The following is a 24,252-nucleotide window of genomic DNA, read 5'->3' on the forward strand; positions in this document are numbered from 1 at the left end:
AGCCCAGGGTGGTACGAGTCAGCCCACAGACAACTCGTCCCGTCGCCGCTAATGCAGGTGTTATCGGCGGCGCCATAAGCCGTGGGATTATGAATCGCCGTCTCAAAAGTCGGCGTGGTATCGAACAGCGTCGCCGTGCGCTGACTTGAACGTCGCCAGACGCGTCGACAAGGCTGCGTTGTACGTCTTGATATCCGACCGCAGAGACGCCACTCTATCCGCGCTTTCGTAAATGAAGGCGGGTGCACGATCGAATGCTACCATAAAGTGAACTAATGAGGACCTACTAGTGATGATTTTGCTAATAAAATTGTAATGATATCTAAGGAGAAAATGAAGAGGAGGGGAGGGGAGGCAGGAAGGGGAGATGACGACTTACGCGGAATGGTGAACAAGACAAAATTCCTCAACCTATCCTTATACAGCGTATCCAAAAGCCCAAAATATCTATCCAGGATCTCATCCACCGGCGTGGAGATTCCGATCGGAGAGGGAGAAGAAGGCTACTTCGGCGGAGTAGCAGCTGAGAATGCGTTTCCCGTGCACATTTATATCCATAAAACTCAGGACGCAGCTCAAAAGCTTGCTCAGCTGAGTTTTAACGGAGACAGCAAGGGCTGAACGTTTTGCTGAATATGATCGATCGTACTGGCCCTTCTCATTGATGGAATTGGAACGCTGTTTCGATTTGCATACCTCCGCCCTAGATATCTGAAAGTCCGAAACGGTAGGAGAGCGGAACACATTGACCAGGAATACAAATCAACAACTATTCTTGTACAATTCTCAAGTGCAGAGATCTCACCTCTCGTTACATTTTACACCTTGTGTGCGCACATGGCATGCTCCTTCAATATGATAAACAATGCAGAGTAATATAACTTGATAACTCAGCGTTAAGAATTGAAAGCTTCTACGGTATTATTGTACAATTGCTATGTTGTATTCTTTCCCCGAAAGATTGAGTTAAGCTGAGCGTTCCCAGTTCTATGATCAATTGGGGATTTGACGATTATATACAAGTATTTCGAAAATCTAGAGCACGGTGTCTTCTCCCTAAGAAGGGGACTGCTCAGACTGCCGCTGCTCTGGGAAAATGTTGAAGAATGAGTTGGATTTGATTGATACATTAAGGCGCGCATCACCTGTCCAGAGCTTGACTCTGGCACATATTCCAGTAGACGCCCCTCTTCTTCAGGAGCTCGACATGTGAACCTTGCTCAAGCACTTTTCCTTCGCCGAGGACGAAAATGACATCGGCATTCTGCACGGTGGCAAGACGGTGAGCGACGACGACCATAGTCCGGCCATATGCGGCGCGTTCAAAGGCTGCCTGCACTAGTTTCTCACTCTCCGAGTCTAAAGAGCTGGTGGCCTCATCAAGCAATAAGATGCTAGGTTGCCGGATGAGTGCACGCGCAATGGCGATACGCTGTTTCTGGCCGCCGGACAACGATACACCACGACTGCCGATTTCGGTATTGTAGCCATCAGGTAACGAGATGATGAAGTCATGGATACTGGCATCGCGACACACGGCATGTAACTGCTCCTCCGAAATCAAATCAGGGTTCACACCGAGAAGAATATTCTCGCGCAATGTCCCTTGAAACAGAGTCGGCTCTTGCGCCACGAGTGACAGTTTCTTACGGTATTCAAAGACATCCAACGTGGAGATATCGGTTCCATTAGCGAGAATCTGGCCACGGGGAACTTCGTAAAAACGCTCTAGCAGGGAGATAATGCTCGTCTTTCCACAACCGGAGGCGCCCACAAGTGCAGCAAATTGCCCCTTTTCGATGGTGATATTGATTCCTTTGAAGATCGAAATATTTCTGGAGGGATACCTGAAATGCACATCCTTCAGTTCAATTTTAACACCACCCTCGGCGTCGGGAATCTGCGCTGTGTTGATGTCTCTGTCTCTGTTGCGCGACTCACGGATGCTTAAGATACGGTTAGCTGCGGCCGTAGCCTGCGCTGCATTCGGACCAAAACTGAACCCTTGACCAGCGCCTTCGGCTCCCTGGATAACTGCGATGTAACAAACGAAGAAATTCAGGATACCGTACTCGCGCGAAGCCAAAAGAGTACCGCCGTACCAAAAGATCAAAGACTGCACAGCAAGACCTACGCTATCAGAGAAGGCGAAAATGAGAGTCCTCCAGGTTGCCTTTCGGAAAGCCTCTCCTACGTGGCCCATTAACAAGCCTTCGTAGCGAGTAGTAATCGTATCCTCGAGGGTAAGAGATGAGACGGTTCGGAAGGCGCCAATTGCTTCGGCAGCGAATTGCGAAGACTCGGCGAACACGGCATTATTCATCTTTTCAAACTCTAGTTCATACTTGAATCTGTAATAGCCGGCAAGCAGACCAATTGGTGCAGTGACAGTCGTGGCCACCAAGGCAAGTTTCCACCCAAAGGCATAAGCAATAGCAAGAGCGCCGATCAAAGTGAAGAATCTAAACATATGGGGTCAATAAAGATGTGCGTGTATGGAGAATAGAAAGTTACATACGACGTGTACACCAGTGCCATGTTTACTCCGAGCAACTCTTCCAACTGTTTAGGATCACCTCCGACCCTAGCAGTGAGGGTCCCGGCCGAGTTCTCTTCTGCGTCATAGAATGAGGTCTTTTGGTACAATATACCCTCAAAGTACTGCTGCCTATAGGTCGAAGACACGTGCTACAAGGCTTTTGTAAGCTTATATATCTATAGTTCGTTGGGATGGACTTACATAGGCTAGACGGGTAGATATGAGAGTAAGAGTAAAGTAAGAGATGCCGACGCCAATACCCAGAATAACCCAGATCAAAGACCAGAAGTTAGCCCTGGGAAATAAGTTAGTAAATTGATGAAGCAAGCACCATAAAAGAGTTAGACGACGAGAAATAAGGTGCCACCTAGAGTGCTTATTCAAAAGGAGATAAACACTCCCTCGCATCGAGCGACTTTGGGGGAAGTGGGATAGGCTACAATCAGAGAGGGCTTATGCGGATACTGGGTAAGACAGAAAAACCTACTCTGAAGTGAATTTGGGCAAGTCATTGATGTACTGGAAGACTACAATGATTTTCGCAAATAGCCACGCCTGTAGCGGTGCATTGGCTAATGGCTGTTAGCTAGCTAAATTCCAAGCAAGACAATTGGAGGAATACTCACATGCTGCAGCTGCAGCTGCTACAATAATAACAAAATAGTTAGGGAATCGACTACGCTGCTCATATAGCAGCTTGCCGAAACTACCAATTAAGCCCCGATTCTTCCAGCCTTCTGGCTTTGACTCATCTGCCATATCTGACACAGCAGCGCTCTTCTCTCGGGTGAGAATAGCCGCAATATCTTCCTCTTCTGGTTCTTCAGAGTCACTGGCATCAGTGGGCTCACCGAGCGAGAGCTGTTGTGCGTGAACAAGTCCATAGTAAACACCTTTGTCGTTCTGAAGTAGGGACTCGTGGTTCCCTGATTCAACGACCTTGCCTTTCTTCAGCACAACAATTCTATCGGCCTTCTTGATTGTAGATAAACGATGCGCAATAGTGATGGTGGTTCGACCCTGCGAGACCCGATCTAGTGCAGCCTGAACGATACGCTCTCCACGTACATCGATTGCCGATGTTGCTTCGTCGAGAATGAGAATCTTAGGTCGCTTGATGATGGCTCGAGCAATACAGATTCGCTGGCGTTGCCCTCCAGAGAGTTTCATCCCGTTATCTCCAACCATAGTCTCGTAGCCGTCGGGAAGTCGATCAATGAATTCATCTGCGAATGCTTCCTTACAAGCCTCCCTGACCAGTTCCTTTTTCCGTTCCTCGGTTTCATTCTCCATTCCCGAGCCAATCAGACCATAAGCGACGTTTTTGTATACAGTATCGTGAAAGAGAAAAGGTTCCTGTTGCACAAGGCCAATCTGAGATCGCCACCACTTTAGCTGCATGTCGTCGAGCTCATGGCCACAAGTCGATATGGAGCCCTTCAGTTCAATAGCAGCGCCCGTAGACTCTGGCTCGGGTTGGGGTTCATCGTCATCTGATTCGTCTTCAGGGTTCGTTGACTTCTTCTTATTCTTCTTCTTGTTTTTCTTCTTTTCTTCTGCCTTCTTCGCCTGTTTATCGATCGCCTTGGCGATAATGTGCTGATCATGGAGGGTATACCAGCGTTCTACCAGTCCAACAATGGTACTCTTTCCTGAGCCTGAAGGACCAACAATGGCTGTAAGCTTCCCTGCTTCAATAGTGAGGTTAAGCTCATCCAAGACCTTGACGTGCGGTCGACTAGGGTAGGCAAAGTCGACATCCTTGAAGACAATATCGTTACTTGCGGAGACGTCGGGCTCTTTTAGCTCTCCCTGGATGGGCCGAGGTGCGTCGATAACAATAAAGAACTCGCACGCGGCCACTGTGGCTTTACCAATAGCGATAAGTGGAGTCGAGATTCGCTCTAAGGAGAAGACGAGTAGAAACACGGAAAAGAGTACAACGGTGACAGTACCTACATCACCAATGCGGCCCTCACGAAAAGATTTCGTACCGAACCAAAAGGAAAGGCCGAATGTCGCGAAAATGGAGAAGAAAATGAGACCAAACTGGAGACCCAGGAAAGGTGATGTTTTCTGTCCATGTCTCTTGGCGGCAGCAACCCAGACAGCAAATCGTTTCGCCATCCTGTCCTCGGCACCACAAGCAGTGACCATCCTGATGGATGAGAATGCCTCGCTGGCTATGGCAGAGGCTTTTGTCTCAGCTCTAGTGAGCCGTCCGGTACCCTTGAGAACAAATGGCACCACTACACCTAGGACCAAGCTAATAAATAGGATAACGGAGCTAGTAACGAGGGCCTGGGACCAGCTGTAAGTGTAGGCAATGATAATGGCGGCGATAATAGTAGACGTATACTCGATGAGTGTACCAAGTTTCTCGGAGATACCAAGCTGCAAAGTGTTTGCAGTTGTTGTTATGGTTCCCGCTGCTGCGCCCGGAGGCATAGAGTCGAGTACATGAATGGTTTGACCGAATAGGGAACGCAAGTAATCAAGTCTAATGGCAGCTGACATCCGAATGCCTATCATACGGTATGCGAACTAATTCCGTAAGTATATTTACATAGCAAGTAGCGAGCAAAATTTGTACCTTGTTAAGGTAAGCCAGGGTGAATCTGGCTAAGAAAATCACGAAGAGATATAGTCTAGACGGAAGTGAGCACAATAATCGAATACCAGGTCAAATGAGCACTGGACCTACGCTTGTCTATTCAGCGAAGCTTGAAACTCAGGACGAGTAAGTGTTGGTGGATCGAGGAAGTAGCCGTTGAACTGGTTGACAAGCCTGCCTATAAGTGGGTTAGCCAGCATGCGATAGAATATGCTCAAGATATGTCATTTACCAAAGATAATATTAACTAATGGGAGAGTCTGTAGAATAGTATTAGCTACCTCTCAGGAGTGATGGGCCGGCAAGATTCCAACATACAACTCCTGCTCCTGCGGCCGCCACGGCAGCTAGAGCAAAAAGAGGGAGATCCCATCCTCGAGCATAACTAAAGACTCGCTATTCTACAGTCAGATACGTCCAATATAATGGATATAAGGGCAGTACTAACGAGGTAGTCCTTGAAAGCCGCTTCTCGCTCGGGATGTAGCTTCGCATCTTGTTCGGCCTCTTCTTCTTTAGTAGTATGATCAGGAGGGGTGACAACAGCTGGTTTCTCAGTCCCCTCTGAAACCGACTGGCTAGTCTCTGGAAGCTCTGCCCCCATGGCGAGATGATAAAATTGGCCGGGAGTCCCACAGACCTGTCGGTTTTATTGTTAGAGCTTGAATGCTCAACGAGCTAGGCTTGCCGAATATCTAAGAGTCAAGTTTGGTAATCAAAACGCTTTTTTTAGACATAATAGAACAGAGGCAAGCTCGAGGATTTGCAGACTCTGTTTCATGCGTGTCGTTGCAAAGGCTATATGCTCGCAGGGGGCTAAAGCAGAGCTAAAGCCAAAGGATATGGACGTGTTTCAAAAGAGTACACGTTACAGCAAGATTGAGAAAGAGCTCTGCATCGAAGCAGCAAGAAAAACTGAGATATACGGGTGCCTATTTAGATAGGAGTGGAAGGCTCTAGTGAAGACTAGGTGTAAGGCTGTCCTAAAAGCCTTCGTCTTTGTCCTATATGTAGGTCGAGTTTGCTGTGCTGGGGTCTTAGGGGTTGAGGGAGTGTTACGAAAGATAAAAGAATAACTGATTATTATTCCCACGAACAACACGCAGGTGTTGGTTTAGATGGCCCGAACTAAATGCAAAAAAAACGCTATCGACACGTATGGAAGTTAAGGAGTATAGAAGAAGTGGGATAGAATATAGAAGATAGAAGACATTTTACGGCGTATCAATCGAATCGAATCGAGCGTGTCTGATCTGGCCCTGCGCTCTTGGCAGCTTGGAAACTTGACACTGCCATCACGGTGCGGCGGGAAATTTGATGAACCCGGGACCCCGGGGGCAAGCCGTAGGCAGCGACATCCTTGTCTTGGCCGCCGATGAGCCAGGGAGGAGATCTACAGCCGCTACAGATTTGCTCTGGCTTGGCGGGATTGTGGCCCCCCTTTAATCCCCCAAATCTGCCCCAAAGTCTTACTTAGGCATTGCTGACTACAGGGTCTTCGATAGTCTCTGGCAAGGGCACGCAGGGTGGACAAATGGATGTCTCGAGGTACGTAATAGTAAGTAAGATGGGCAGCGAGGAATGTCTGGCAGTATCTATCAACCATCAGGAATGGGCAACATTTGCTCCCTTCTAAATTGCTACAGTACGTAGTGCATTAAGTAGTACTACATACACATAAGTAGGTACGAAGTACATATACCTACTAAATTGGGTATAGTACAGCTGAATACGCCGTATAGATGCCGCTAGCGTGTATCTCTTCACCATTCCCATCTCTTGATTGATTGATTGATTCTCTTTGGAACCGTATTCAACATCATCATCATCATCATTATCATCTATATCGAGAAGAAATAGTGTACATTAGTTTGAAGACATCTTCATCTTAGTGGTGATTCATCGCCATGCGTTGGTTGTTGGTCATGCCCCTCGGTCGCACCGTGCTTAGATCCAAGTTCGCATCGACCCCAGTTACGCCCGCCAATAAACGAAATACCTGACCAAGAATACGAAATACGGTCATATCAGAGCAAGAAAAACTCACATCAAAAGACCGGTTGACTCACTCGCCTGACGCACCTGTGCATAGAGTACATCATTTAGATCTTCGGCTTAGACCCTGGGCAACATTGAATTTGGCCATTGATGGACTTGACGAATTGGGGCTGCTGCAAGATGTGATTTAGACCTGGGCACGAAAATGACCCGGCACCGTGAATTTCCCGAACTACCTACTACCAACTGAAAGGATCTCCCAGCCGTCCCAACCCATCTCCCATTTCTCCTCCTTCCACATAGCAACCGCTGCCGCCAGTGTTACCATAAATCAAATATTTTGTAGATATTTATTCACAAGACCTAATTCCTTTTTCTATCCTTGAGTAGCAGAGCATTGCAATCATCACAGAGCGCCAACATAACTATAACCCTTGAACCGGCCCTTCTAACCGCTCTTGCTGAATTGCGACGTGCTCGAGTCGGGTATCTTTGTTTTGCCTTACGCTAGATTGCCGACCAGATCCCATATTTATACTCGACGTGACGATGAACTTTTAACTATAACCTCGCGCGTTAATACCTGACCAAGAATGACGAAACAAGGCTGCCTAACATTCGTTTGCAGAACCGACGCTGTATCGACTTACAACTTGTTGGGCGGCGCCGCCGAGGTCGTGGGCCATTGGTAACCCGCCGCATCGCTAAACTTGTACCCATATGATGACGTGAAGTCATCTAGCACAGCCGGTCCACGAGACCCTACCGGAACGAATCATCAGTATCTTGTATAATACAACGCCGCGCGTTCGTTGGTACTCACCATAGGGGTACTCCATGGGGACAATCTCCTTGTTGTCGTCGAGGTAGTGCAGCAGCGGTGTAAATATTCTCCAGCTAGCATCCAGCTCATCATCTCGGACGAAGTTGGAGTGGTCACCCTTCAAAGCATCAAGGATGAGTGACTCGTAAGCCTCGGGGATCTTCAAATCCGAGAACCGGCGGCGGTATGTGAGATCAAGTTCTGTGACGACCGTCTGCATACTTAGACCTGGCAATTTGGAGTTCATCTTGATGTAAACACTTTCGTTGGGCTGGATACGCATTACAAGCTCGTTTCGGGGAATGTCTTTGAAGATACCGCTCGTAACGTCCTTGAATTGAATTCGAATCTCCGTCTTCTGCTCGTTGAGCGCCTTGCCAGCCTTCATGATGAAGGGCACGCCATCCCACCTTTCGTTCTTGATATAAGCAACGAGAGCGCAAAATGTTGGGCAGCGCGAGTCCTTGGGAACGGTGTCGTCCTCTTTATATGAAGGCTTGCTGCCGTCCAGAGACTTGCCGTATTGGCCAATTATGACGTTCTTGGGTTCAATTGCAGGGATACCGCGAAGCACTCGAACCTTCTCATCACGAATGTCCTCTGACGAGAAGGAAATAGGGCGTTCCATGGCAAGCAGCGTCAGAACCTGGAGCAAATGGTTTTGCATCACATCACGGATAATACCGAACTCATCAAAATAACCACCTCGCCCTTCCGTGCCGAAAGGTTCCTTGAAGGTGATCTGGACATTGTCGATGTGGTGTCGGTTCCAAGTAGCACCAAAGAACTCGTTACCAAAGCGAAGAACAAGGATGTTCTTGACCATCTCCTTTCCAAGATAGTGGTCGATACGGTAAAGCTCGTCTTCTTTCCAGTCGGGCGCAAGGGCCTTGTGTAATTCGCGAGAGCTGGCTAGATCTTTCCCAAAGGGCTTCTCAATCTACGTTTCCAGCGACCCATGAGTATTACGTCTTTTGTCTGGCACATGGTAAGGAGAAAAACACTTACGATCACACGAACGATGCCGTTTTTGGGGTAGCAGCATCGCTTGAGGTGTTGGGAGACAGATGTGAAGACGCTAGGAGGAAGAGCCATGTAAAACAAACGGTGAGTCTCTGTCTGGCCCTTTTCGAGTTCCTCGAGATGTTTGGTGAGCTGGTGGAAGGACTCGTCCTGGTCGTATTGTCCTGACACGTAAGTGCACAGCTTGCAGAAGTCTGCCAGTTGTGTCTCCATATCCTTTGTAGGCGTCTTGATGTACGACTTGACTCGCTTTAGGTACTCCTCATGGTCCATCTTTGTCCGTGCATATCCGACGATTTTGATGTCCTTGGGAAGGAATTGGTTGCGGTACTCGAGGAATGTTAGCTTGGCTAGCTACATTGCATTCTAATTTTGGTTTGCGCAAATTGTATACTCACAAGACCGAAGAGCGCAGGAAACTATTCATCAAGTCAGCACAAGAGACTCTTAGATAGCCAGAATGGGGCATGATCACTGACGGTCTTCTTCTTCGCAAGGTCGCCGGAGGCGCCGAGGACGACGATGACCGTGCTGTCCTTCAGCTCCACGGAACTACAGCACGAACAGTCAGCATAGCAACCCTCTAATACGTTATATCTAGGTGCATCGTTCGCAGCTCGTGGCAGCTTATCGCAGCATCGAGTTGTGTGCCGTTCGCGGCGACTCGAAACTCGAGATATTTCACAATGGGTGATGAAATGGCGGGGCAGAGGCGGGGTTCATTCTTACCCTAATGAGTGGTCCATTGTGTCTCGCGAGACGGGCTAGAAATTGGGATACAGAGAGAGCAGGAGTAGAGGGAAGATAGGAATCGTAAGTGGAAATGAGAGATGAGGTGGTTGGAAATAGTCCTGGTGGTTGCAGAGAAGAGGTGGAATAAGGGGACTCCCCAGACTGGCAGGAGAGGTCGAGGCGGCCAGAAATCCCAGAAATCCAGAGTCAGCGGAGCGGGCGGAAAGAAACAGCTGGAGCAAGCCAGCGGCAAGCAGCAAGGGAGCTTACAGGGAGCTTACACAGGGCCACCAGGTGCACATTCCCCCCCCTCAGGTACCTGTGCGGGTACCTCTACGTAGAAGCAACTTGGGAGCGTGGCCGTGGGATGTATCGATAGCGTGGTCATTAATATTATTATCACTGTGTTTGCGCCGCGGAGAACACGCGCAACGGGATACAGTATGTATTCGGTGTATTCGGTATTACCTAAAGGCTAGCACCCTCCGGAGAGGCAGGTATCTGAGCTACGAGCTACAAAGTAGGTACGCGCAGCCGATCGTAAGGATGGCAGACTCGTAGCTTGCGACGGCCGGTAGGACGTGGGTAACCTGGATGTCGCCGATAGGGGACGAAGGCTGCGAGCCCGGCGCACTTGCACGTCATTGGAACGCCCAAGCAAAAGGATGCCCACAGCGGGGTTGAGATAGCTTACTCAGGTCCCGCTCTCGCCCTCTCAGTCTCGTCCTTGGCCTTCTCTTCTCTCTGCATGCTGCACCGTACCCAGTCTCGCCAGTCTCGCCAGTATCTACCTACCCAATCTGCCTTGTTCGGGTTTTTATTTTCATTACTTAGTAGAAATAGCAGGCTATTCCCGCCAGCAGGTTCTCGATATCTCCGTGTCAGGCGCCGTTGTGACGATTATTAGTTGTCTACCAGTCCACGCGCCGAGCGAGTCGAGGTTTATCGCCGAAAGGCGGCCCCGTCTAGCCTCATCTATCTGTCTACCTATCTAAGTATTCACCGACCAGATACTTATATTAGTGTAGACAACTTACTACAAACAGCACATTCCCGACGTCGCCATGTTGCTAATGTTCGGTGGCTTCGACGCATATACGCTACATCCCACATGTCGGTTACTAGCTGTGAGCGGGATATGCGGTTCCCGTATGCACGTACTATGCAGTGTATGTACGAAGTAGTGCTCGAAACCCAGAAGGATGCAAAGCCCTTGAGTAAACCATGTGCTGTGGTCACGTTCTATCGTGCGCACCAGGGGTTTTGACAGCGAAACACCGCCGATTGCAAGAGCCAAGTACTCAGTCCGCCTTTCAAATAAGTGATGACTGAACAGTGGCCTCGGGGCTAATTTGAAATTTCTGGCATGTATACTATAGGTATCATGCAGAAGTGACGGCTTCCCACGGTCTTCTTTACCTAGCTATGCTTAATACCCAGCCTCGGCCCAACTACTTACAATGTGGTATACAATGTAGTAGTAGGTAGTAGGCACACAGCAGCATGAATAGCTAGGAGGTAGTTGTGACGTCCTTACTAAGAGTCCGAGCGAACCATATCGGAGTAGGTATGTGTATTATACCCCCAGCTATACTACTCAACAGAGTATCGGTGGCGGATGAATCGCTGGGAGGGACGGAGTTATGAGCTTACAAACATCCCATTGTCGGTGCAATCAGTCCACGAGGGCTGGGTCTTGTTCCCCTGTACTCTCTTAAATGGCGCTTCCGGAGATAAGATGATCTCGCAGTTACACACCAACTTGGTTGCTTAGTGAGCCAGTATTTACATTGTTCCAGAGCACGCTGCGTTGATTGATCACCCACCTGTGGTTCTAGCTTGGAGACACTCGCTCGTTACGATAAGATAGCCAACGTCATGAACCTTGGGGACTAGAATCGCTAGTTACAAGCGATGACGATACCGCCCGAGGGGGTACCAAGGAAATTCATGAGCCGTGATAATTGCTCTGACAGCAGGCTAGGCGCTGTTAGTGAAAGTTGGGGGTAGTGGTGAACCGTCCAGTCGAACAATCCATGTGGGGTGTGTTCTAGAGAGGGTTGGTCTGGCAGAGTCTGGTTACTTAGGTAAGTCAGCGGAAGTCCACCCACGCAGCTCTCAGCCACGCCTGTGGCTTGTCTTATCTTATCAGTAGTCTCACACACAACTTGCCAAAAACTGAACCCAATGGAATATTTTTCTGTAGTGTGAATTATTAGTGGCGCAGGGCTCGCTAAACCCACGCAACCAGGTCCCCTTCGTCAATCCGCTTCGGTCAGTCAACCTTCGAGGTTCGGACATCACGACGACTACTAACCCCCAGCGCACGCAGTTCCCTTCCCCAAAGGATACCAGAGCGTCACAATAGCCACCGTCAAGATGCCTTCTGAATCAGGTCACAGATGTAAGATTTTCCGAGTTTCCTTGCCGTCGTCTGCCCCAACCGGATGCCTCGCCCTTGCGTAGAGAAGCAGACGTATACCTGCGCCAATCCTACCTGATGTGATGGATTGCGGCTATCTGTATTGATCGATCCTGTGCTGACTATCTACATAGTATATGTCAAGTAAGAACTCCAGTCTCTTTCGCAACGGTTCGAATCGCCGAAATCAGCTACACCGCGATGTGCAATATACCCAATTACGACCACGCGAGATACCATGATGCTAACTACAGTTACACTGTAGGGGTCGCCACCTTTCATATGTCAGGAACAAGCACACCAGTATGCATATTACCCGTTTCTTCGACTTGCCTTCCAGCGAGTTGCGTATGGCATGTGCTAATGAAGATTATAGCCCACCCTGGCACAAGCTTGATCAAGATTGAGGGTGTTGATGACCCCAAGGCTGCCAAGTATGTTCTTGAGGAAACCCGAATCTGTCCTCATTCCAGGTCTAACGTTTGAGAAGCTTCTACCTTGGCAAGCGTATCGCATATGTCTACAAGGGCCAGAAGGAGGTCCGTGGCACCAAGATCCGAGTCATCTGGTGAGTTTTTAATCTATAATCATTCGACATTTGTGAGATGCTAACGATTATATAGGGGCAAAGTGACTCGTCCTCACGGTCAGTCGGAGATGTAAATTATTATATCGACGATGCGCTCTACTAACATTCACGATTTCTAGGCAACTCTGGCGTTGTCCGAGCCAAGTTTTCGACCCCTCTTCCCACCCGTTCATTCGGCGCTTCTGTTCGCATTATGCTGTACCCCTCTTCGATATAGATGGAGGTATCCGGCTGGAGTTGGGAGTATGATTCGGTTCATCAGGTTTGGCATTGGCTGCATAAGGGGTAGGCAAGGTTTCCGGCTTAAGCCTTGTTACTAGGCATCACCCAAAATCAGAATGAAATACCAACAACGATGGACCGGCGAATCCCTCGCGTGAAAACGCATTATTACAACAATAATGGACTCGATCGCGAGAGAGTGTGTGACATGGTGCTTCGGTTTACGCTGGTTGTGGCTGTACACGGCTTGGTCACGTACATATTTCTGGTCGGGTTGGTAATTTCACAATCGGTGAAGTGACTCCCGCCATGAGAAGAAAACGATGTTATACGAGTTAATACAAGCCTAAGCTTGCTTTCGATACCAATCACGCAATCATCGGTTCTCTACGTTGGAATCGCACAATACCCCTCTATGTTCCCGACACGTGTTGATCAGTGATTCTGTTCCATCGAAGTTCTTCGTCTGTGCTGTGCCGAGGTCTTATTCTACATGGACTATAGAAGCCCGATGTCTTGACTACCTAGACTATTTCGTCTAGATCAGTGTACAGTGAAGTCGATCTTCCCTGGGAATCTTAGGCCCATTGTTCCATGCTGGTATTCCTAGGGTTATTTGATAGCTACTGGATAACGTCCCTTGGTCTTTTAGCGGATCCTCCATTGACATTTCATCAGGAAGCGTAAACCAGCGTCATGAGGGAGTCGGACTACGAAGACCTTAATACGGCTTACAGTCAGTGGTAAGCATGCGTACTGACAGACATCGGAATCCCAATATATTGGCGACTAACGCTATTATCGGCTGTAGTAGGGACGAGATCATGTTACTGTGTATAACTTGTGTTCTTCCGTGCACTGGGTTATCACGTAGGTCTGTGAACATTGACTTACTTGGACACATCGACGAAGGTATCAATGTCGAGTGCCTGACACTACTCGCTCGTGGTATTGGTCTCAGTCTTTGTTACTTCAAAACCTGTTCCACACCTTCTTATACATGGTATCCGCGGTGGGCGGCTGGCGTGACGTTCCTTCCGACTTTGCATGTTCTCCTCTGGCCCCGGCTCAAGGCGAAAATGAACTAAGCAGCTGCCACAGCCCTTGTACATCGATCGAGTAATTACTTCAACGAAATGAGGAGCGAGATGATCAGTATTCTCTACTCTACTACTTAACTCAACCTCACAGGTCCTGTACTCTTTGCCCCCCTTCATGCTAATTACCACGTTTCACTGGGCTACTGGACCAGCGAGGTGGGATATATCGACTCGCTGGTCGACGGGAATGAGGCACTTTGGTCTTTTCTTATATGTGCGGATATGCGTATGTGTAAACAGCTCCTATCCGACATCACGGGACGAAAACGTTATCGTTGAGAATGGTGTAGCTGCTGATGTCAAACGTCTTAGGAAAGAGATCATCATACTCGGCAGGCATAAGAATATGGATATGCAAAATTGGATAAGTAACTAAATTTTGTTTATTCTATCGTATCTAGCTATCTATTGCTTGTTTGGCGAGAGAAGAGCGTAACCTTGTCAATGCTCTCTCGAAACACGATCATAACATACATGTGTTGGTACGCTACCTACCTTTATTTTCTACGTATTGTCGGCGGGTGAATGATTAGATCGGTACCTATACACGTCCCTATGATAGGATACATACTCTCCTATCAACGTGCCCTTTTCAAGGAGGTGTGTTCAAAAGTGCCGGAGGTTACGAGCATATATGCCGCTCTACTCATGAGCAGTAACAGTGTCGTCGGGCTTTACTCTTGTCACAGGGAGCGCATAAGAGTGGCTGGTTGGCTCAATCCGTTGTTACCCATAGCTATTCCCTCCAGGCCAGAAGGTCGTCGGAGTAGTTTGGCATGGTAAGAAAACCTTGTGTCTTGCTGTTCTTCTCGGTCACTTGGCTAGCTTGCGTGAACAAGACCACCAAGTTCGAATAATCTCTGAATGGAAATTTAGTGTAACGCTATCCCTCGACGTGTGTTTGAACCGCCTTGTTCAAGATGTGCCCCTGGTCAATCAGGACGCAGGGTCCTCGCGCTCAAACTCGAATTTAAACTAGACCGTACCTAGAGGCTGAGGTGCACCGAGAGTAGCAGGTACCTGTTTACATGAAGCAAGCGTGCGCTGTCATTATTGGACTGAAAATGTAAGCATATCTTGCCGCCCCTCTTACCGCTTCCTGTAGAGACTTGTCTTATACTGTGTGATACTATAAAGATTGAATGGATGAAAGCAGTTCCTCGGAAGTTGTTTGCTTCATTATACCGACAGGTTCGCATCGGGATTACCCGCCCTTTGTTTCATGGGTATTTCCGCCGCATGAAGGTCGCATTATCACTGGCTCTTCTCGGTGGCGTTGTACGTGCTAGGATTGGCATCTGAATCAAGATACAACAGACTTGACTCTTCCCGACGGCTGGTAGCTGCTTCATAAAGTCCCCCTTTGCCATTAGCGGACCATACTACCTGGTACGCATATGTGCACGCAATAGAGCATGTCGTCTCATCTCTAGGCGTCGTTGGCGAAGGAATGCTGGTTCGGCTGCGGATCTCTGCCGTGCTACCGGATGTGCGATAAGGAAAATAAAATAAAATTTCTGTAGCAAAAGCAAAGGGACGCACGGCATTGAAGTATCAAGTAGCCTTGTTGGCGAGCATCCAAGCTTCTTTGGCGTGTGAAACGAACCACGACCGGTTGATGGACGATCAGGGCACCGTTACCATTCCATTATTTGAAGGTCAGAGTCGAGGTGGCTTTCTTTCCGTGGGAAGGTTCAATAAAATTCAATGGAGGTCGAGACATGATTAGACTCGCATGAGCCTTGGCATTTCTATTGAAACATAGATATCTCTCAATTAATAAAGAGCTGTTGAGAGAAAGCGAACGATACGGTATGGTTCCTTTCGTCTTTGAGTGTCGTTCTTTGCAGGTGTACCAAGCTCGTATTATTTCCGGGTCCCAGCCAATAACATTTCTTGGGTAGTATTCTGCCTACCTATCTAGGTAGATTACGTAGAATGCGTCCCGAGTACCCAAGCCGTTCGTTGCCGTATGCGGCTGGCCTGCGTCTCTACTCAGCGCAGGTGTATCGGACTTCTTCGGTCTCGAATTTGCGTCCGTGGGAGGCTAGTTACCGTATCTGCTTGAAAAAGAGTGAATTAGACAAAGGGAGTGAACGAACCTGAGTTGCCGGATGGTTAGATCAAGGCTATCATCTATGCGTCTCCCCCACACGATGTCGTGTCCCTGACTACCTATTGTGTCCTGTACTGTATGTGACAATATACTTACCATCAAACTACTTACCTACTTCTCTAGATTCCTTCTTGGGCCTATTTGTAAGAATACCATCCTTAGTTGAACTTGCAAAAGCTGGTGAAAATAACAGCTGATTCCACAGTAAGCAGGATGTAGGCGGTTTAGACACCGAGCGACCAAAGACACTACCTACCTAGTAAATGTGGTGAGAGATAAAAGATAAGTAACTTTACCGGACGTGGGGGTTGGGAAGTTCGCCGCCGCCTTGCTTTCTAGCACACTCTTCCTCTCAATTCCTCTCAATACCGGTACCATACCTGAGACCATACCACATTCTGCACATCCTATCAACACCCTTGCTGGTAGTCCAGACAACGCAGGCTCTCTCGTATTCTTTTTTTTCTCTTGGTGTGTTGCAGTTTCCCCACCACCGAAGCTAGGCTCGCTAGGCATAAGCAGATGGGTCTACTTCAGAAAGCTCTAACCTAGCCCCGCCTACCAGTTTAGGTAAGTGACTCTAGCGCGATCGGTCGATCGTTAATATACCTAGGTACTAAGTAAGATATGGGATTCTTGGTGAAGCATATAGAATTCTGACCAGAGCCTTCTTCTTGCATCGGTCTTCGTTACCAAGCACTGTAAGGCAGATGTCTACAAACTATTGCAGTCCTTTACTCTCGGTATGGTACCATGAAATGAAAAGAGTAGGTAGTCAATAATCACCACAACTTAAGTGCCGAAGAGAGATGATTAAACTATGTCAACTGTCGACTTACTATTGTAGCGAGAGAATCTCACCGCTTTTGCTACACATTCGGTAGCTGTACGTGTATATTCGCCAGCTTGCGTGGCTGCAACCAACTATGAACCGCCTTTGCTCTGCAGCTACCTAACCAAGTAACTTAGGCCAGAAGCTTGTAGTTTCGCTTTGTGTGTCTAAGGCACGGACTTAGTTAGTCTTTATATCATAGATACCGATTCAACTAGCAGAAAACTAGAATCATAACTAGGTAGTCAGGTCCATCTTTCACGTTTTTACATCCTTAACATACGCGGATACAATGTACTAAGTAGTAGGTAGGCTGTGGCGTGCCGGTTAGGTAATCGAGCCTCCATTGGTCTCTTGTCTCTTTCGATGTTCGTGGTTCTAACTGCAACATCAGCTGCTTCGCCCCGAAGATTCATCATCCTCACCCCATAAGGAAATCATCGTCCTATCATTCATGCATGCGCATGATTTCAGCAAGCTCTAATCAAGCGAGAGCTCTTGTAAGGTGTTAATGTTGCGTTCCACTACATGCAAATCCTTTTGCCTCATACTAGTCGTACCTATCTTTTCTTCCCGCTTGCATAGAAACAGCCCAAGGAGGACTCGTTCATAAATTTTGTCTGATAAGCGCCAATATCATGCGTGTATGTACCAGCAGAGTACCAGTAAAGCATTGGTTTCGGCACTCGGCAACGTACACAATACAGCCGGGCTTAAGCATCTTCTCCTTGGCGTGTAACAAATCAGCACCTATCTTCAGCTGCAATTAACGTGCAGTATTTCGTATCTACATCGCATAACCCACGACCACACTACTGCAGCAATAGGTACAATGGACTCGAGCTTTGCGACGGCGAGCGACACCTTTGTTCTGGGCTGACAGGTTTGTGTGGAAGCAAGTTGCGTGCGACACGTCTTCCGATCAACAGGCCTAATCCCTTTTTTGCCGCACTACCTCGCCGGCACTCTCTCCGCTCCTCTCTCCGCCAGTCGTGCATGGAGAATGCAAATGGAAATCTCCCATTGACCATTCTGAAACACCCCCTTTCATCATCACTTCCTGACGTCACCGGGACATAGCTGAAGACACACCGTCTCTATACCCCTCTAACTCTATTTGCGACGTAGTAACGAGATATAATACTTCATACAGAGTTTGACTCTTGGAATAATCAGCTAGCCGTCACGGTGGCGATCGCTCTGCAGTAGAGGATAGGCAGGTAGGTACTTTGGGAAGAAGATAATAGCACCGACACCCCGATACCCATCCATCCATCCATCCATCCATCACCCCATTTTGAAAACTAAACGACGTACGCCGCGTAGGAACTGTCGACCCGGCCGAGCAGACCATAGCGTAATAGGAAATAAATACTTGTACATCTAGTAGGTAGTAGGTACCTAGGTACTGTAGGTAATGTATCTGCACATTTAAGGCCTGCATCCGTCTGTCTTATCATCACGTCCTCTCCAGAACCCACTCCACACTTTCCCGCCAAGGGGCCCACCTTGTCGGTTCTCTGTGTTCGTGTTTGAGAATCAACTTGACCAGGACTGGATGGATGGATAGGTAGATGGATGGTTAATGTTTACATACTCCATACTAGTAAGTACCTATGATACAGTACACACTGACGTGCCATCCTGCTCCCGAGCAATGTGTACTCTGGTACGGTACGGTAACCTGCGCAACATTCATACCTACCTGCCGAGCGAGGTGCTGGTACCTGTCGCTTGGAAGTGCACGTACAATACCTTGGGTAAGTATTTGTGCTGTTGTTTTTGCGTGTCCGTGGTGCGATTCGAGCTTTGACTTCACTTCCTGTCCCGGTGGTTTGGCGTGGCGCCAGGCAAGCAAGTACCTACAAAGTGGGTAGGTACCTAAACTCTTTGCTCTGAGGTAGGTACGCTACCTCTGCCCTACTTATAACGTTGCAGGTGTACTCTATATATCAGATTAGGTACATTGCCTGTATAGTTAAACACCTGCTTTCAGTAGGTACTCCTCTTGCGTATCTTGTGTAGACCAATGTCTGGAGAATGTACCTCTTTACGCGTTCTGATACCAGGTAATGTAGCTGTTGCCACCAATTCTCATTCATACCTTCGGTATGTAGGTACTGCTGGTAGGTACATGTAGGGTGGGTGGTACATAGCTCACCGTTAAGCTCCTGCAGCCACTCCATTAAGTACCACCACCAACGTCCGCTACGACGCTACGACGCTACAGGTACGACACTACCTAATAATAAACTTGGCCCAACGCGCGCCGCCGAGAAGTCGCAACCAACCACGTCGAAATCTGGCGTGGCTGCTTTCTTGACCTCAATCTACCCCCGGCTCTGAGCCCACTCTGACGACTTTGGGATCCGCCACATCAGAACACACCAAGCTCCCTCAGCTCTCCATACCTATCTCCATATTCCCACCTCCACCTTGTTTCCGTTCTTTCATGATCGTGCAACACAAAGAGACACACTAATTGCTGGCGCTACTTCATCGTTGCTCCTGTCCGTCGCCATTGGTTTCGATTCGCGCCCGACAGGCCAGCTGTGTTGTACCGCACCGCGGGCAAACGGTCGATATCGTAATTCCTACTAGGAGCAACTGTTCGCTATCTGCCTTATACTAATAGTGACGCCGGCATATCCGCGCCCCATTGTTCCCGCTGTTGTTTGTTTTCTTTCCCTGTCGTAGTTCTTGGGCTCCGGCAGCAGCACATACAGGGGAACACAGCTTCTGCATCGCATACGCCAGCTCTGCGACAAGACCATCCCTTCCTGTTTTGTTCTGTTTTCTACGACGCAACGGCGGTCGAACTACAGTTCTTCCCTAGACAATTAGGTGAAAGCGGGCGGTTCCTGGTCTCTCCGCCAGACGTATAACGCTTCCCTAGTGTAACCCGATCTGTCTTTCCCTCAAACGGCAACGAACACTACCCGCTTTGACAAGGAACAGTGTCTGCACGAAATTAACGGAGCAACCCACAAGTCTGCGATATCCACGGTCCGTCACCCACGAGGTGGACGGCCTCTGATAGACCCAGGCTATCGAAAAAGCGATCGCCCTTTGGTCCACTTTCTCTATTCGTGTCCCCCGGTCCTTACCAGGGATCCTAACCGACATTGTAATCAAAAGTTCTGGCCTATCCTTAGAGCAAGATGGCGTCCTCCGCTAATTATAACCATCACCCGCTGCCTGCTCCGCCGCCCCAGCAGGAACAGTATTATCCGCCTTATCAACAACAGCAACAGCCGCCGGTGGAACAGGACTACCAGTACGCTCCTCAAAACTACCCACCACAGCAGACCCAGTACCAGCAACCTACACGCAGTCGGCAACAACCACAACCACAACCACAACAACAACAACAACAGCAGGGACAGCAACAACGGCCGCCGCCTCCAAGAGCTGACTCCAACTCACAGCAGCAGCAACAATCTCGCGTACGGCCTAGATCAAGAGCATTCAGCTTCCGATCTGACAAGTCTCAAAAGAGTGCCAACGGCCAGGCCCACAAGACCAATCTTATAGAGACGTCAGCGGAGAAGGAGGCTCACAGACTACATGGTAAAGCTGATCCTAGAATGGCGTTGAACGAAAGAGAACCTGGTAAGTGAATTAATTGTGCCTCAATCTTCCCTCAGTCTCGAGTTCAATTCGAATGTCTAACATCAGTTTATAGCCATGGAGGCGCAAACCGTCTCAGACCGGCCTGCGTTGAGGTCTATTCAGCACAAAGACCTTATGGGAAACCTAATCAGTAAGTTGCTTTTCTTGTTCTGAAATCTAGTACTGCCTGTATGCTCACAGCGTCGCAGCTGATCCCGACCGTTCAAATCCTACCCGAAGTCGCTGGGAACGACCTTTGGATACGATTCGAAGCTTCGAAGCAGCCATTGATGGCGGTTACAATCGTAAATCGGTTTATAGGCCCGACTCAGAGTCTCTTGCCAACTGGAATAGGAGGAGTAGTTACTATGGAAGTGAGCAGCATCGTGGCCCCCAACCACGCTTGAGTCATATGTCTCACACAGTTCGTCCAGACAACGGACGCGCACCTCAAGAGAGCTGGTACGGACGGCAAAACCGAACAGACGGTGGGATGAATGACCAGCGGCAATCGGTAATGATGGGGAGCTCGAGAGACAGCTACTATGAAGGCTTCGATGGTGGTCCATACAATAATGGGGGTCCGAGCATGGGGGCGCGAAATAAGTATCCACGAAACCACTCAGAACCATACTTGAATGGCCACGAACGCAATGTCTATCCGATGCCGAATAACCATCGATCGTATGAGACGGTTGCGTCTGGGACGGGGACGGGCAGCATGGGCGAACCGGTGGGCTATCAAACTGATCCCACTAGCAGCGAGAACAGTTCCATTGATCGTCGTTCACCGCCGAAACGTCAGGAATCGATGAACGATTACGGTATTAGTTTCGGTCAGTCGCCTTCTTACCAAGCGCCAGGTCTTGGTATAGGCAAAAATGGCGCAGAGCAGCCGCCTCCTTTACCACGAAAGGAGCAAGGTTCTCTGTTGAGAAAACCCTCAAAACCCGTGGTCAGCAAATCACAAGAACGCCCAGATACCGGTGGAAAACGAAAAAGCTGGCTCATGCGACGGTTTAGCAAGAATTCTTAATACATCAAGACCTAAACCAATCATCAACACGCTTCCAATTCGCAATTTGTTCGTAACGACAACAACGAAGATACCCTCATTTTATATCATATTTACGCGGCGTTATTTCGGTTCTAGGTGCTGGCATTGTTGGGGCGGCACCGTGCAGTTCTCACGCGAAGTTTGGCAAGGTCATCGGGTCAAAGTTGCTAGGGGGGTGGGTACTTTGACGACTATGCGAGCGTAATACCACAGGAGCATAACGAGTATGGGGTTGTGGCATTTGTTTTGGGGGACACGAATGGTTCCAGAACCAAGGACGGCTGGGGAGATACAGAGGCAGTGGCCAGCCTCAATGTAAAGATGGGAAAAAGTGGTTGCCTGAGAAGAGGAATCCGATGAGAGCCAAAGCTCACCTATATCAGTCTCAATGAGCCTTTAGCTACCAAAGGGCAAATACACGTAGCCTTTTGGACCTGTGACACAGGACCTTGTCTGCGTGTCAGCATACCATGCTCGCTATCCTCTGTCTCATTTTGGAACGAGAGACACTGGTTCATCTGTGGTGGTATCTAGAGACACTCGTGATGGCAATGTCCTACTTCATTATTAGGCATCTGGTGTAGGAACTGTGACTGGCAGGAAATATACGTTTGTCGGTATATCTTGACCTTGATTGTAAATAGCCTTTCTTCCCCTATGTCAATATATTCTCTCTCTATCATACCCCTTGAGACCAGTTGTCGTACTGCGGTTTCAGATAGTGATATAACCTGTGACAGCCCTTTTTGAACTAGGAGAAGGAAAATAAATAACAGGGACGGCATTTTTATGAAAGTACCTAGTTTACATGGCAGACAGGCAGGCAGGTAGTGCTTGAGCTACATAGCTATGTTTTACATGAGCTTCCTCTGATGATCAAGCTAAGCTGAGGCGAACTGGTATGAATTGATCCGATTTGACCTGATTCGATGCGGGTTTACTTCTGAACTGATTTAGTTTTGTTTTGGGTTGGGTTTGTGGCTTTTTTTTTTTTTACTCGGCTTTGCCTTGCCGCGCTTTCAACTTCTGCTTCTTCTCGGCCTCGAGGACGTCGCTCTGGTCCTCGTTCATGGCCACCACGACGTAGCCCACTAGCACCACGTTGGCGAGGATGGCGGCTAGCGCGCCGGCGTAGGTCGAGTTGCCTTTTTGTATGTGATGAGTGAGTGAGTCAACTAGCTTTGTCGGAGAGGAGAGGTTTGTGTGCTTGGTTTATGGAGATGGGGGGTGGGATTGGGTGAGATCGATTGGTGAGGATGAGGGAAGAGCTGTGTGGGGAGACTTACCGCGGAAGATGGTGTTTACTGTCACGAAGTAGGAGCCGATGGGAATAACTATCATGGCGAGAGTGAATGCTAGGAGCTTGAGGATGACGTCCCTGGGTAGTGGAGAGGGTCATTGTTAGCTTTTGAAAAGGATTTGATCACATTTGGTTTGCTTTGATGAGGTGCCAGTCTAGTCTCCCTTCCCCCTTTCGTCTTTGGGGGAGATATTGGGCAACTAATTGGCCTGATTGAGAAGAGAGACTGGAGGAATGGAGGACCGGTGGATTGTACGGATGGCCAATAGACAGTACTTCGGAATAACTCACATAGGCACGGCCGGCGCAGTGCTAGATTGTCCGCCAGGTTGAGAGCTGGACTGTAGGTCATCATCGTCCTTGTCGAGGATGGTCTTTTCAGAAGAGATTATGCGTCGAGTTGCCATTTTTGAGGCTGTTCTGATGAAGTGCTTGGTGTTACGTGTGTCTGATGTATGTATTGTATAGCTTCGACGCCTTTGTAGCTGGGACTGGTCTTGTGTGGACTTGGGGATTATTGTGAGGTTCACTTTGACATTGATGAAGTAGGTAGGTAGGTACATGTACGGATTTAGGTGGGGCCGATCGGGAGCTATTGTAAGTAAGCATGCTGGGTAGGTAGGTACAAACTTCAGGTTACCTACCCGCTTTGCACTCAATCTCTTTCTGGAAATCTTGACCTCGATGACAGCTCAGTTCTTTGTTCCATTACTACAAGTATGTATGCGTGCCACATATCCAAGTACATCTACGTCCATATTCAGGTAACCAACCAGCCATAATGGACTGCTCACTTGGGTTCAGTGATGGAGCTAACCTCTCTCCCTCTCTCCCTCTTCACTTGTATGTATCTGGGTAATTATGTTAAGGCATGTTGGGTCATCTAGAAAGCTGCATGCATCTGTACTTATGTAGCCTACCAGATAAAAGGGTGTCAGTCACGTCAACTGTTTTATTTACTTGCTATTAATTTGCCTCTCCTACCTTTTCTGCCTACTTTCTGAGGTTTCAAGAGCGGTGTAAGCTTCATCACCTACCATCACCTGACAGATTGATAAGACTGCGGCCTCAAAATATACCTGAGCAAGCTAATATACTGGTATACTACTAGGTACGATATATATGAACCTGATTGATGTGAAGTAGCTTGGGCGCCCACTCATAACGATAAACAAACCATAAAGTCGAAATCTGAATTAACATGTGCACGGGCCAAACGCTTTTCAATTAACCCAACCCCCCGCAGTCAGCTGATAGCGCGATTGCCGTGCCG

General features: G+C 48.5%; 5 protein-coding genes across 5 annotated transcripts; 2 read left to right on the forward strand and 3 right to left on the reverse strand.

The window, feature by feature from the left end:
* Positions 1–1,141: 1,141 nt before the first annotated feature.
* On the reverse strand, positions 1,142–5,757 carry F5B22DRAFT_642881 (multidrug resistance protein; the record flags this gene model as incomplete). Its single annotated transcript, XM_047978192.1, has 10 exons — positions 1,142–2,462; positions 2,519–2,688; positions 2,741–2,834; positions 3,027–3,111; positions 3,166–5,083; positions 5,133–5,187; positions 5,244–5,331; positions 5,386–5,413; positions 5,472–5,549; positions 5,602–5,757. 10 exons carry the CDS (start codon positions 5,755–5,757, stop codon positions 1,142–1,144), a joined length of 3,993 nt encoding a protein of 1,330 aa, XP_047834484.1.
* Positions 5,758–7,393: 1,636 nt separating this feature from the next.
* On the reverse strand, positions 7,394–10,110 carry F5B22DRAFT_416803 (glucose-6-phosphate 1-dehydrogenase). Its single transcript, XM_047971597.1, has 7 exons — positions 9,727–10,110; positions 9,477–9,549; positions 9,396–9,416; positions 8,983–9,327; positions 7,975–8,914; positions 7,768–7,913; positions 7,394–7,712 (listed from the first exon to the last, which is right to left on the reverse strand). Exons 1-6 carry the CDS (start codon positions 9,741–9,743, stop codon positions 7,798–7,800), a joined length of 1,512 nt encoding a protein of 503 aa, XP_047834485.1. The 5' UTR covers positions 9,744–10,110; the 3' UTR covers positions 7,394–7,712; positions 7,768–7,797.
* A 1,998-nt stretch (positions 10,111–12,108) lies between these two features.
* F5B22DRAFT_642883 (ribosomal protein L35Ae) lies at positions 12,109–12,957 on the forward strand (the record flags this gene model as incomplete). Its single annotated transcript, XM_047978193.1, has 7 exons — positions 12,109–12,133; positions 12,286–12,295; positions 12,417–12,454; positions 12,528–12,585; positions 12,642–12,719; positions 12,775–12,797; positions 12,860–12,957. The coding sequence occupies 7 exons, from the start codon at positions 12,109–12,111 to the stop codon at positions 12,955–12,957; spliced, it is 330 nt and encodes a 109-aa protein (XP_047834486.1).
* Positions 12,958–19,769: 6,812 nt separating this feature from the next.
* On the forward strand, positions 19,770–21,934 carry F5B22DRAFT_417062 (uncharacterized protein). Its single transcript, XM_047971598.1, has 3 exons — positions 19,770–20,622; positions 20,696–20,773; positions 20,832–21,934. Exons 1-3 carry the CDS (start codon positions 20,172–20,174, stop codon positions 21,656–21,658), a joined length of 1,356 nt encoding a protein of 451 aa, XP_047834487.1. The 5' UTR covers positions 19,770–20,171; the 3' UTR covers positions 21,659–21,934.
* A 634-nt stretch (positions 21,935–22,568) lies between these two features.
* On the reverse strand, positions 22,569–24,149 carry F5B22DRAFT_417073 (uncharacterized protein). Its single transcript, XM_047971599.1, has 4 exons — positions 23,624–24,149; positions 23,271–23,571; positions 22,966–23,057; positions 22,569–22,824 (listed from the first exon to the last, which is right to left on the reverse strand). Exons 2-4 carry the CDS (start codon positions 23,540–23,542, stop codon positions 22,673–22,675), a joined length of 516 nt encoding a protein of 171 aa, XP_047834488.1. The 5' UTR covers positions 23,543–23,571; positions 23,624–24,149; the 3' UTR covers positions 22,569–22,672.
* Between the last annotated feature and the right edge of the window lie 103 nt (positions 24,150–24,252).

Source organism: Xylaria bambusicola (assembly GCF_022495145.1).
Source record: "Xylaria bambusicola strain CBS 139988 unplaced genomic scaffold F5B22scaffold_5, whole genome shotgun sequence".
Classification (NCBI taxonomy): Eukaryota; Fungi; Ascomycota; class Sordariomycetes; order Xylariales; family Xylariaceae; genus Xylaria; species Xylaria bambusicola.

Bases quoted from the DNA above. Each gene is read 5' to 3' on its own strand.
- F5B22DRAFT_416803 (XM_047971597.1), bottom strand. The intron at 9,417-9,476 runs GTCAGTGATCAT...CTTGATGAATAG, and splicing joins ACCTTGCGAAGAAGAAGACC to TTTCCTGCGCTCTTCGGTCT. The intron at 9,328-9,395 runs GTGAGTATACAA...ACATTCCTCGAG, and splicing joins TTCCTGCGCTCTTCGGTCTT to TACCGCAACCAATTCCTTCC.
- F5B22DRAFT_417062 (XM_047971598.1), top strand. From the start codon at position 20,172: ATGGCGTCCTCCGCTAATTATAACCATCACCCGCTGCCTGCTCCGCCG. The intron at 20,623-20,695 runs GTAAGTGAATTA...ATCAGTTTATAG, and splicing joins GTTGAACGAAAGAGAACCTG to CCATGGAGGCGCAAACCGTC. The intron at 20,774-20,831 runs GTAAGTTGCTTT...ACAGCGTCGCAG, and splicing joins CCTTATGGGAAACCTAATCA to CTGATCCCGACCGTTCAAAT.
- F5B22DRAFT_417073 (XM_047971599.1), bottom strand. From the start codon at position 23,542: ATGTACCTACCTACCTACTTCATCAATGTCAAAGTGAACCTCACAATA. The intron at 23,058-23,270 runs GTGAGTTATTCC...TCCACTACCCAG, and splicing joins ACTGCGCCGGCCGTGCCTAT to GGACGTCATCCTCAAGCTCC. The intron at 22,825-22,965 runs GTAAGTCTCCCC...ACATACAAAAAG, and splicing joins AGTAAACACCATCTTCCGCG to GCAACTCGACCTACGCCGGC.